The 13,079-nt window shown below is 42.6% G+C and overlaps 1 protein-coding gene across 2 annotated transcripts in view; it reads right to left on the minus strand.

Annotated features, from left to right (window-relative positions):
- PARP8 (poly(ADP-ribose) polymerase family member 8) overlaps nucleotides 1-11,259 on the minus strand; it is a 157,769-nt gene extending 146,510 nt beyond the window's left edge. The window contains exons 1-3 of one of the 2 annotated variants that reach the window (XM_072958711.1): nucleotides 10,817-11,259; nucleotides 10,628-10,729; nucleotides 9,618-9,672 (exon numbers count right to left, since the gene is read on the minus strand). In XM_072958711.1, the coding sequence (XP_072814812.1) occupies nucleotides 9,618-9,672; nucleotides 10,628-10,729; nucleotides 10,817-10,922 (263 nt within the window). In that variant the 5' untranslated portion in view covers nucleotides 10,923-11,259. The remainder of the gene's footprint in view (nucleotides 1-9,617; nucleotides 9,673-10,627; nucleotides 10,730-10,816) is intronic. The other variant, XM_072958710.1, reaches the window with a different exon arrangement.
- Nucleotides 11,260-13,079: the final 1,820 nt, after the last annotated feature.

Below are 13,079 nucleotides of genomic sequence, written 5' to 3' on the forward strand. Positions count from 1 at the left end.
TAAGTTCATTTGTATTATTTTTTAGATTCCACATATAAGTAATATATTTGTTCTGCTCTGACTTACTTCACTTAGTATGATAATCTCTAGGTCACTCAATGTTGCCACAAATGGCATTATTTCATTCTTTTTATGGCTGAGTAGTATTCCATTGTGTGTGTATATATATATATACACACACACCACAACTTCTTTACCCAATCATTCCTTGATAAACACTTAGGTCCAGATTTTGGCAATTTTGAGTAAAACTGCTATAAACATCAGTGCAGATTTTTATGTGGACATTCAATTTTCAACTTCATTGAGGGTAACTACCAAGGAGCAAGACTGCTGGATCACATGGTAAGAGTAGGTTTAGTTTTCTAAGAAACTGCCCAAACTGTCTTCCAAAGTAGCTGTACCTACACTTTGCATTTCTATCAGCAATGAATGATAGCTCCTGTTGCTCCACATGCTGGTTTTCCCATTAGGATGGACTGATTGAGAAAGAACCAAGAAAGAATGTGGCTCACAGGGAATTATTCAAATTTCTTTAGCTAAAAGTGAATATGACCAATCATTAGAGAAAACATATCAAATTCTGTGGTGATAATAAAGTAATGTCTGCTTTTCAGCTGGAGGGCCTTTTTTTTTTTTTCCTGCTGCACATCTAGCTGTGGTGCATTTTAATCAGAAAGGATGACTGCATCGGCTTTTATCCATGAAGCAGATTTTAGCACCCTGCTTAGGTCTCCCTCATGCCAGTATCTAAGACCTTGCTCTTAAGATCAATAACATGAATGCATGTAGACAGACAAATATATGAGCAGAATCACAAACTCAGTCTAAAGATTCTGCACAATGACCTCCAAATGAGAGACCTAAAATTTACTAGATTCTCAGCATGTGTTCCACTGGTTTCCCTGGAATCACAAAAGCTCTGGAATATTCGTACAGAAAAGACATCACTTGAATCACTCTGAATACAGACCTGGCCTTGTGTCCCCACCAGCAGAGCTCTCTAAAGCCGAGGATTCCTTCTCCATTCACGTGTTACCAAAAGTAACCCATGGCCGCCCAGAGGTTAACGACTGACACTGTCTAAAGAAAAGGGAGTTTGCTTCCTGACTAAAGCTGACGAAATTCTGAGAGATGTGTTAAAACTCCTTCAGTGATCGTCTCACATGGTCACTGGAAGGAAAATGAACTTACAAAATAGATACCCTCATTGATCTTCTAAATGTAATTTGTCAAAGAGAGACAACATTTAGATAAATTCCAGATTTCCCTTGCCATGAACTTCTTCAAAATGTACACTCCATCAAGGATGGCTCCCTAAGAAGCTGTACTGCAGTCAAAGTGACAGAATTTAAGAGGACATAATCAGTCCTTCTGCCGCACAGAATCATTATCTGCCTCTAACCCCTCCTTATGAGGCTGACTTCTAATCATGTGCCAAAGAGGGCCCTGCGAGCTTCAGCGCTTTGATCTGAAGAGTTGAGAGCCCTTATCATAAATGGATTCAACACAACTGAGAGAGACCCAGAGAAATAAACCCTCGTATAGAAATGCTGGTGGCATGAGATGCCAAGTGCCTTTAACTGAAGCTTCCCTTGTCATAAAGCAAGTTCTATAAAAATGACTGAAAATAAATTCTTCAGGGCTCAGTGTGAATCGGCAATTTTCATTTATACTGTACTGTGGTTTACTTGAAAACTATTTTTAATGAATAAGACTCAGAGTTTGCCAGAGTGTTTTCCACAAAACAACTCTCTTGAGATAGTCCAGATCTGTAATCAAGTAAGTCTGAAAAACCCTGAATGCTTCATTCACCTCGTGGGTATGCATAATGCACACTAATCTATAAAAGGCCCTAAAAAGACAACCATTAAAATTGTTAAATATTGTGTAACTAAACATTTCCCAGACATATTTGGCCACATACCTAACATCTAATTAATCAGTTTGGGAAATGCTATCACATAACAGAGGAAAAATATTACTGTCATTTAAGAAATACTAGGAAAAACTATATTCTGGGCATTCTGCTGGGAATTAGAGTTCCAGTCTTTAAACAGAATATTGATTTCTTTCGTGACTTACTTTATTTGACTTCTTCACTCTTTTAGACAGCTCTACCCTTAACAATATTTTTGTTTGTTGTTTTCCAATTTTGTATGAACTTTTTTCTTCATAGATGTGAAAGTCTAACAAATGTAAAGTAGTTGTATTAGTCTCTGGCTCATTTTATACTTCAAATACAGTGAATATTCTACAAATGATTCTTGGATAATAAACTGTATTTGCTTTCTAAACAAAACAGTGATAAAAATCCAAATAACTACAGCACTTCTGAGCTGGTTGACAAATCCTAATACTTCCAGGCCATTGGGAAGGTCTTTTCAATCTGTATTTCAAAGTGTGAAGACCATCCTGGGGAAAGTCAGTTAGCAGCTAACTTTCTGCTCATTTCTGCATAGGGAAAAGTGATCTGAATGCACAAAGGTTTAAGTGGATGTCTCTTTCAAATTTAACATTGACTGAAGTGGTATCCTCCATTTAATACCAAGAAGGTGTCAGCCACAAACCAGATGCCATCAATATGCAAATAAACTACAATCAAGACTTGTTGTTGTTTCTCTATAACAGATTGGGGGTAATCTGTTCGTACTGTCGTCCCATATTCCTCAGATTTCATTTTGTCTTCTCATTTCCACCTTGTTCTACCCAGAGTCTCACCAAATCCTCTTCATGTGCATACATACATCATACATTTTCACAGAGATGCCACTTGTGGCCAAAGAAAAGATTAAATGAACTGGTCTTTATGATAATAAAAGCCATAATCTTGATAGCCAAACCAAGAATATTATGCAATACAGATGTTATCAATCAATAAAACCTGAACAGCTGTATATGTTTAATGCACCAAATTAATGCAAACTGCTGTTGAGTGGAGAGATTAGGTCAATAAACAAACAGCAGTAAGTCAGTGTTTGAAAGGCTGAGAAACAGATGAACGGATGGGGAAGATGGCTCTTGAAAGCCAGGAATGGGGTTTAAATTTGATATGAAGAAAACTCTGGCTGCATTTGAAAGCTTCTGAGCAGGCAATTGCTCTATGATTAAATTCATGCTCAAAGAGTGCAGGTATAAGTGAACGGAATGGGTGAGAAACTCTAAAGTATTTTAAGACACTTGGTTAAAGTGACCTAAATCAAGGAGATCAGGGCCTCAACGAGTGTCGACATGGGGTGAGGTGAAGATGCCACAATGATAACTTCAAAGTAAAAGTCAGGGGAGCTTCAAAAGAGGTAAAGAGGAAGATGGGATACCTGAAACCTGAGACTGTGATTCCCCACACCAGGCTCAAGTGATGTGATACTGACCAGGGAGAGGCTGGGAAGAGAAGCTTCTTTTAAAAAGGATGGGTTGTTTTGATGCGTTGAGTTGAAGTGGCCAGCAATTCAGTGAGATGACTGAACAGAAAGCCTGAGTTACATCACAACAAAATAGGAACGACAAGCCTCATTCATACAAGCATATTTCTGATTAGTCTTTCCTGGGGGCACGTGAAACACAAGATTTCAGAAATTTAGAGAATGAAAAAGAAAATGACATGTCAATAACTTGATCGAAATTCGATTCTGGCAACTGTCTTAAAGCGAGGCTTATCTACTATAGCACAATCTATCCAAAAGCAAATGTGTGCAGAGGATTACAAAGTATTTTCAGGACGGGTGAAATTTCACTTATATGTATTTTTTTTTAATGCTTCAGAGAGAAACGATGGGGAATTTAAATGGATTGGTCCAATATTTGCATAAGGATTCCTCAGCCAATGTACATAATTTCACCACTATTAATGCTCAGCAGTGGGCTCGGGCACCTCCCCTGCCAACCAGTAGACCTGCAGCACTGTCCCTGGCAGACATCCCACTAGCAACAGCAACCCTCCCCACGCCCAAACATCCCCAGCCACTCTAGCCATGCCAGTGCAACCCATGTGCCTTAAAACCTTATATAAACACTGACTTCCACTGCAATATACCTACTCTGTTTCTTACTAACTGTAAATTAGCTGAACTACCCAAGCATCAGTTTCTTTGGCTATAAAATGTAAAGCAGCTAACAAAATACCTACTGGTCTTCTTTGCTGCGAGCACAGGATGTAAGGTAGGCAAAACGCATAGCAGGGACTATGCCCAATAAATATGATTAGTAGTAGTATTTTAATCCATGAAATAAATGGAGTTCAAATATTTTTTTAATATATAACCTTCAATAAAGTTAAACTTGTGTTAATTAAATTGGTGGTTATTTTAGGTCAGTGGTTTTGAAACTCACTTAACAATGAAACCTTTTTCAAAGAAAATGTTACACGGAACAGCAAAGAGCTAGAGCAGCTGTAATTCACAAAGGGATACGGAAGCCCGACTCTCACTCAGTCTTTCAGCTTCCTTCACACTCCCTTCCACTGGTCACCCCAAGATTCCCAGGTAGGTTCCCAGGGCTCCAAGGAACATACTTTTTTTAAAAAAAAAAAATCATTTTGGATAATAACTGATAATAACCAAAAATTATGCAGACAATAATTGCCAAGAGGAGCATTCTAAATTTTTTGTTTTAAAAAAAAGTCATTCTTTCTATTCTGACACCTTCAGGAGCACTTGATGGTTTCAAAATAATTACACATTTCAAGATTTTAGAATGAGAATGTACTTCTTTCATAACGAAAATTGATGAATCTTTCTGAGATGATGGAATTACTTCTTCATCCTCCCAACATCCCCACTCCTGCAGGCAGATACACACCTCCTTTCTAAGACAGTCGAAAGAAAAAAAAATGTACTTTAGCATTCAAGTAGATCGTCTCTTCCCATAGCATCCCATGGGTAAGGAAATATACACTGGGAGCCCAGGTGGATTAGGGCCCCTGGAAGATGTGCTTGATCACCAGACTGCTGTTGATTTTTTTAACTTTTTAAGAATCCAAACTCTCCAGTGTACCACAGTGCCCAGAACTCTCTATAATCCTAAGCCTCTGTGTTTGTCTGTCTCCTGAAAACATCTGAACAAGGCTTATAACTTGGGTAAGCAACTTCCGGATTCATAAGAAATTCCATTCCAAGTGGTATCACCAGACTGGGAGCTTTTTGAACTATCTGAGTCTTTCTACAGCTGGTCATCTGAGTTAGGGAACTGCTTCTCACCTGCCAGAAGGTGTTCTGGCAATTGTTTAGTAATTCACTGTATATGTACTTACTGAGAAAATATATTGTAGTGGGCAGTAAGCCAGGGACTAGGGAAACAGCAATGAACAGAACAGACCCTCCTCTGGTGGTCAGACAGATGATTAAGTAAACAGGTGCTAACAAATACAATGTGACAACATGATTTTAGAAACACCTCGCAAAACCAAACAGGGTAGAGCATGCCAGGGAAGGCTTCTCAGAGGGGAGTTTGGCTTAGCAAAGCCAAATTCTCATTATTGAGAATAATGAAATAACGAAAGCTGACTAGGGTTGAGAGGTGGGAGGGTAGGATGTGGATGGACCTGCAAAGGCCCAGGAGGAAGAGAAGGTAGCCAGTGATCTGAGGGACATGCTAGAGTACCATTGTTAGTGTCACACACGATGGTCCAAAACAGTTATAGGGACAGAAACTCCTAAGAAAGAATGGTGCATTTCAAAAGATGTCAAATTATACATGACTACATGAAAAAGTGTCTATTCATACAATACAGGGTGTACATTTACAGATGTCTCTGAACATCTGTCTCATTATAATACAATTTCTAATTTATTAATAACTTCTAATATAAATATTAGATTCCTTATCATGCACACCCTTGATTGGAAAACTCCTAACTCAATAAGCATTTCTTTATTTTCATATCCTTTCTAAAGCAAAGACATTAAAGTTATATCCTTGGGTGAAAAACAGGGAGGTCTCAAGAATATAATACAATCTTTGGATACATACATTTTACATGCATACAGACATAAAAATTCTAAAAGAATAAATTCTAGTATGTTAATATAAGATGGAGAAATCATATTCTGTAAATTTTCTTCTTTTTGGCTTATCTCTTTTTCTAATTTTTTTTTTTTTTTTACAATCAACACTTAAAGCCTCAGTTGTAACTTCACAATATTTTCCTTGCTAAAAGCTCACAATCAAGGAATTCCATGGGATCTGTGACCAGGCTTATGGGGCTCCCCCTGCTCTCTCCTCTTGACTCTGCTGACCTCTGGCCCCAGGCACTCAGCTGCTTCCCCACCCCCTCAGTAGCTGTCATCACTCACTTTCCCCCTTCCGTTTCTTCTATCACTAACTGCACAACTGACTGCAAGTGAGATGAAGGACCAGAACCCCAAACCTTTATGGTCTTAAGGAGTCTACCGCCAACCAAAACGGGAGAAAGAAAGAGGCAGGAGATCATAGCATGACAAAGTACAGGGAAGGAATGACTTTTGCACAAACTCACAAACTGTATACAGGTTGAGGCGTCTGGTTTACAGTTCTTAGCACACCCCTGAAATTGGGAGGGAGCGTTTGAAAGGAGTCTATGGCAGACCCGGGACCACTGACGACTGTGGAGTTATTCCAAGGAGTCCAGAAATCAGAGATGTTTTAAGGAATGAATTAATCGTGCCCTATATACCACAAGTTTTCAAGCATATGTAGATGATATTAATAACCAATTCTCAACATTTAACATGTTGCATTATTTTTCAATCAAAAGACACTAAAACTACAACTCTCAAGTAAACGTCTGCATAATTTTTTCGATGTTCAAGTGTCTCAAAGACGCTAGGAACACGAGTGCAGAGGAAGGAGCACAGGTCTCAGAAGTGTGACAGAACAGGGTTTTTACAGCAGCTTCACAATTTCACTGAGTAGATTTGAGCATGTTTTCTAAACTCTTTTCAGCCTCAGTTTGCAAATCCAAAACTGGGGATAATAATAATTCCATGAACCTTTCCATTAGGGAGGACTAAGTGAATCCAGTCTTCCAGCAGACCATCTGCTCCCCCTCAGTCCTGACCTAAAGTCCACCCAGGCAGAAGAGCAAATGTTAACAGGCCCTCTGCCCCTCTGACAACCTCCGAATGAAAGGCCAGTTTACTAGGCCGGTGGCCAGCCCTGACACAACTGCCTCCTGCCTCTCCTTTTATTCACAGAAGCATAAAAGAGGTACATGGAAAAAGAAAAATCTCTCAGTGTTATTTCTTTTTTCTGGAGAGTAACATGTAAGATCAACTCTTGTCTTAAGACAAAGTGTAATTATTCTTGGAAAGAGTCAGAGAGGAAATAGCATATTAAGTTTTATCTACAGCTTGAACTGAAAATTATTCTTGAAATCATCTCTTGAAAATAAATGTTCTCAATGGTTTAGATGAAATGACACTACAATATAATTCAAGATAAACATGTACTATCTCCCCATAAGATCCCTACCTTCCTTTAATCAGGAAATAAGTCTAGTTTACCTGAAATGAACATTATAATTATTAACTGAACATTATAGGTTGACAAGTACATTAAATCAAAACAGACCATTATTATTTGAATTTTAAATGCCTGATTGGCACATAGCAATGAGAAATACACAATAAATACCAGATTCTAATGTAGTTAATGAAGTTCATGTACACAATATTTTTCTTTCAGAAAATTTATCTTCTGCCATTAGCTACAAATCTGTAGTTAATGTAGTTCATGAAAACAACATTTTTTCTTTCAGAAAATTTATCTTCTGCCATTAGCTACAAATCCATAAAGGGGTAATCATTAAAGGTATTATAATTACTATACTAAAGCAATCTTTTATACATAATTTTATGGAACAAGCTTTTGAGAAGACAAAGCACTCACATCGACAGTGGTACCAGCTATCTTTCTTCTTTAAAAACAGGTTATCCACATTAGCTATGCAAGTCCTCTCGGGTATCGAAATCAGGGGAAAAGTATCTCTTAGGTGGGTTAACAAAGGAAATCATCTCTTACTTTAAGAGCAACCATGGTGTTTGTTCCTACAGTGAAAACTGATGTTACCTCTATTAGTTAATGATTCATCCCTACCTCCTGGCCTTGCTCCTGGAGGCATTCATACCTTCTGCACCTCTTGCTGTGTGTTAACACTAGTTCAGTAATCTGCAGGTAAAGAATCTTAGTGCAGTATCTAACAGATCTTAAGAGTATGGTTCACTCCCTCCTTGTACAGATAACTAAATCGAGGCCAAAACATTCAAGCACCTCATTGAAAATAATAAAGCTAGTTAGTTGAAAAGCCTACCCCAGGGCTTTCCCAGTCTACACCTCTCATGAGACAAACCACCACTGTGAAACAGACAACTCAAGCAGGTATGAACCTGATTGTATGCAGAAATGTTTTCAGTTTTAACTATTAAAACAATCCAAGAGCTCGTTAGTCATACACCTACATCTTCTGGATAGTAAGTGTAGGAGCAGCATTAATTTAGTTGAATCTCCTCTAATTTAATTATTCTTTTCATTCATAAAAAAATGATGGTGCTACAGGAAATTTAGAAATACTATAATTTTATTCTCCCCCAATAAGTATATATTATATGTTATATTTTCAACTAATAAATGAAATCGATATACTAATCTTGAGGCTTACAAATACTATGCATATGGGAAACGTGATAACTGTTTCAATGAAAGCTTTTTTTGAGATGTACATTGCAACACAGATCCTAAGCATTTTTTAGATTCGTATCAATCCCAAGCTTTTCAAAAATCTATTTACAGAAAAAAGCTTCTTTTGCAATATGTAAGTTCATAAATGTTTCCATTAGCTAAGAGATATTTTGGAATGTGATCAAATGGTACTGAATGTCAAGCACTAACACCAAGGCTGAATCTCTGACAGTTCTCATATGTGGCCACTGCTCTTTTAAACCACTGTATCCCCAAAGGGCTAACAGGGAGAAAATTCTACCTTAACAAGTGAAGACAGGAAGGCATATTTTAATGGTTACTTTTCATTTTAACTCTACCTCTTAAACCCGCAATTGGATTTGGGCTTCTTTCACACTGTTAATGTAATATATACATCTTTCATTCTTCTCTCTCAAGAAAGAAGTTAAACACTCCAGCTACATGTAACTCCCAAATTCTTTCCAACTAACTATGAAAAGCAAAATAAGACTCCTTAAAAAAAAAAAAGTATGGAGAACTGGCAGACTGCATGTTAATGTCAACCTTCAGAAAACATGCAAACGTGCAGCCCCAACTCACCAGAAAAAGCATCACATGTGATCAAACTATTCTGTGACATCTTTTGTCTTTTATGCCCAATATTACGGTTTGGCACTCGCCTATGTCAGCCCCTAAAGCCTCAAGAACAACCTGCTACTGTAGAGCAGCTTTAACCTGAAGAGTGTGAGAGTTCCACTCACGGCCTGTGGCATGATCTTAGAAACATTTTAATCAAACGTATTTATTGCCCCACTGCTCTTTAAAACCGAGGGACCTCAGGCCTGGGATGTAGCTAAAGGACAGCAACAAGAAAAGAAGAAAATACACGAACACGGAACATGCTAAGAACAAAGGAAACACAAGCTTGTGAACAGGAAATGAAGCAACTCTATACACATAAATACCTTTTGGGGCCGCCAACGTAGGTGAAAGTAAAGGTGGAGTCTGAGTATCTGAAATCTGAAACGAAAGTCTTGTTAAAAGCTACCCCTTAGGTGGATTTTTAACCCTGGTTAAGCCTTGGGCCCCCTTATCTGATGGAGCCAAGGGGAGGCCTGGCGGGGCGGGAGGCGAGGGCTGTAGAGTCCCAAGGTCCGCTCTCCGCGCGGCGCGGGAGGGGATGCTGCGCACCCCAAGCCGGGTGCCGCTGGAAGCCGCCCCCCGCAACAAGTGCCGGGTGCCATAGCAACGGCGGGAATTTCCCGGGCCCGGCGGCCGGAAGCGGCCCCTGCCGAGCTCGCGGCAGTGAAAGCAAAATCCAGTCCCTCTCCCGGGGGAGCAAAATGGACGAAAAGCGACCCCCAGGCAGGGGCGCCAGGCGCCTCGAGAACCCCCGGAATCCGTTGTCTTTCTGGAGCAACGCACTGCCAGTCAGAGGGTACTAGAGGGAGCTGAAGGGGCCAGAGATCGGCCCAGCGCTGCTCTCCGGGGGGGGCCTCGGCGCCCGGCGCAGCCGGCCAGCGCAACGCAGCGCAGCGGGCTCCATTCCCGGTCGCCGCCGCCGCCGCCGCTCAGCCCATTGCGCAAACCCGGCCGGTCCTACCCGCCGCCTGGGTCGCTGCTGCTGAAACCCGGGAGGCGTGCTCGGACGCTCCGGGTGTCCACTGGGGACTAAAAATACAACGTACGGCCCCTCCGCCTAGACCCCCGCTCGGGCCACCAGGGTTCTGCCCCCAAAAGTGGGGGCCGCCCCAGAAGGGGGGAGGGGGGAAGGGGAGAGGCTGGCGCCCCCTCCCCCTTTTGGCTCCCGCTCCCGCTGCAGCAGCTGTTGCCAAATGAACCCCGGAATGGGGACGTGCAACCCACCCTCCGTCCCCAGCCACACACGTCGCGGCCAGAATGCTGGAAAAGGGGGTAATGGGCAGGCAGAAGAAGCTGATGCTGGGTCCGAGGCTCTGGAAAGGCGAAAACTCACCTGCAAACAGGCAGTCCTTCTCGGCTCTGGACTTCTGGATCACGACGTCGATATCCTTCTGAATTCGCTCTTGCCTTGAACACATCCCCATTAAATAAATCCCTGGAAAAGAAGCAGCCGCTATTTCCACCCTACCCCACCCCCCTCTCACGCTTCCAGCTTTCGTAAATATTCAGTTAAAAATGAAACCTCTGGCCGAGGCAGGGGCTGAAGGCGAAGTGGTTTCGGAAGTGATCCCGGGGGAGAGAGGAGGAGGAGGTGGAGGAGGAGGAGGAGGGGGAGGTCGGCTTTGCATTCCCAGATGTGACCGCCCAGCTGCTGCTCGCCGCTGCTGGATTCCAATTTCCTCCCCTCCTGACAATGGATGGTGATGACACCGAGTCTCACTTTCTCCCTCCCCCGCCCGGACCAACGGCCGTGGGGAGCCGAGGGTGCTTGGAGACGGCCGGAGAGCGATCACCGGCGGGACGGCGGGCGCCGACCAGGGGCGAGCCCCGCTCCGCCTCACGCGCGCACACCCCTCGCGGCCCGCACGCCGGCCTTCCACACCCGCGCACACTCGCGCCCGCGGGCGGCGGCGGCCGTGCCGGGGCTGCTGCGGCGCCGCCCGCCGCAGACCCTCCCGCGCCCGCCGTGCCCGCTGCCCAGTCACCCGGTCCCGGCCGCCGGGGCTTTAATAGTATCCGCCATCCAGGCGCAGGGTGGTTTCCCCAGCCCGACCGCCACTCGCGCCGGGGGCTGAGTGGGAATGTCGGTAGTGAAGACTCCCTGGGGCTCCCAGCCTGCCGCCACCCCCCCCACCACCTCCACCACTTTTATGAATTCGACTCCACTTTCGGAAGGAATTATGAGTCATATGGAGAACCCAAACCCGAGTGGCTGGGAGGGGGAAAAGGAGGAAAAGAAAAATCGTTAAAGATGGAAAATAAATAAATAAAACGAACAAATCTTTCCTTGTTGCCACATCAGGCAAGATGGAAAAAGCCTTGAAATGACTCCAGACGTACACCCTCCCGTGCCCTGACTGCCAGTCTTTTTCTCCCGGTTGCAAGTAGTTCAGCCCCTTTGGAGCGCCCTTTAGGAAACACAGCCCCCTTTGAGGGACTTTAACTTGCAGAGATTCAGCAGTTCTTACCTCCTCGGTATTTCCGTCCATGAAAAATTGGCAGAATCAGCTGCCACGTGCCAGGGATCCCCTAAAGGATGGATATCTGTTTGGTTTGTTTTAAAAAGCTACCTTTTTTGCCAGTGAGTCAACGGAGAGCTCCTACAAGCCGGTTCTCTTGTTTAGAAATGAGGTACTGCTCTGATCCTCTTTCTGTTCTACCTAAGGACACCTTGGTAGGTGCCCTGCCTCTGTGCTGCCATCTGCCCTAGCACAGGCCTCCAGTGGCACTTTGCTTCTTGATCTTTTCTCCACTGAGAGGGCTTCCCTGAGCAGACCACATGGCTCTTTTGGTTCTGTGTCCCGAGTGCCTGCTGCAGTGTCTGGATTGTAAGTGGGAGGCTGAAATGTTGCATGAATGGTCGTGATTTGCACCCTCTTTTCTCTGTGGATACTCCAATTTCAGTCTGCTTCCTTATCAGCAAAAGTACCCAAGAGTTGTCAAACTGGCTTAGACCCTTAACCAGTCCAGTTCAGATACTGACAGAGACAACACGTTGTTTAGGGAAATTAGGAATGACTGTGTTCCCTGATGGATTCTTAAGATTCTAGAGAGACAAAACAATGAAAGATCATATGCTCCAACTCCTTTATCTTGCAGAAAGAAAAAATGAACTGATTTGTTGCACAGCCTCGAACACACCAGCTTCCATGTGCATTACAAGAGGGAACATTCCTCTGCATAACCTGGACCACTGCAGCCTTACATGAAGTGGAGGAACGGCCACAGCTCATCTGCTAACACCTCTTCTGAAATGCTTCCTGACCAGGGCAGGCCAGGTTCAAATCCTTCTTGGGCATGCTGCTTTGTTGTAGGCCTGTTGGCTACCAAAAGCACTTTCTTCCACATACCACTGGGTGTCATGCATACTTCCTCCTTCCACCACTCTGTGCTCTAACTTCTCTAAAAATCTTAAAATCTATTAATGCACACGAATTTATTTTATATTTGTCTACTCACCAAGGCTGCATTCCCAAAGTAGTGCTCATAGCACACATAAATTTGAAATAGTTTCAAAGCTACCAAGTGTTTTTTGTGTCTGTCACCTCATGGTTTACTACTCACTCCATAAAATAGGCCTTCTTGTGATCTGTCCCATATTTGATTTTTGTTTCAGGCGTCACAGGCTGCCCTGTTTCTGTTAAACAAAGCTAATTTCACTTTGTTCATGCCCTTAAGGTGTGATATACTTAAATATTTTTAAATTTTAAGGGATAAGATAAAAAATAAAAAAACTAATCTTTTCACCTAGTGTGCATTTCTACAAGATAAGTTTCTCTAATAAA

Source organism: Vicugna pacos, chromosome 3 (genome assembly GCF_048564905.1).
Source record: "Vicugna pacos chromosome 3, VicPac4, whole genome shotgun sequence".
Lineage (NCBI taxonomy): Eukaryota > Metazoa > Chordata > Mammalia > Artiodactyla > Camelidae > Vicugna > Vicugna pacos.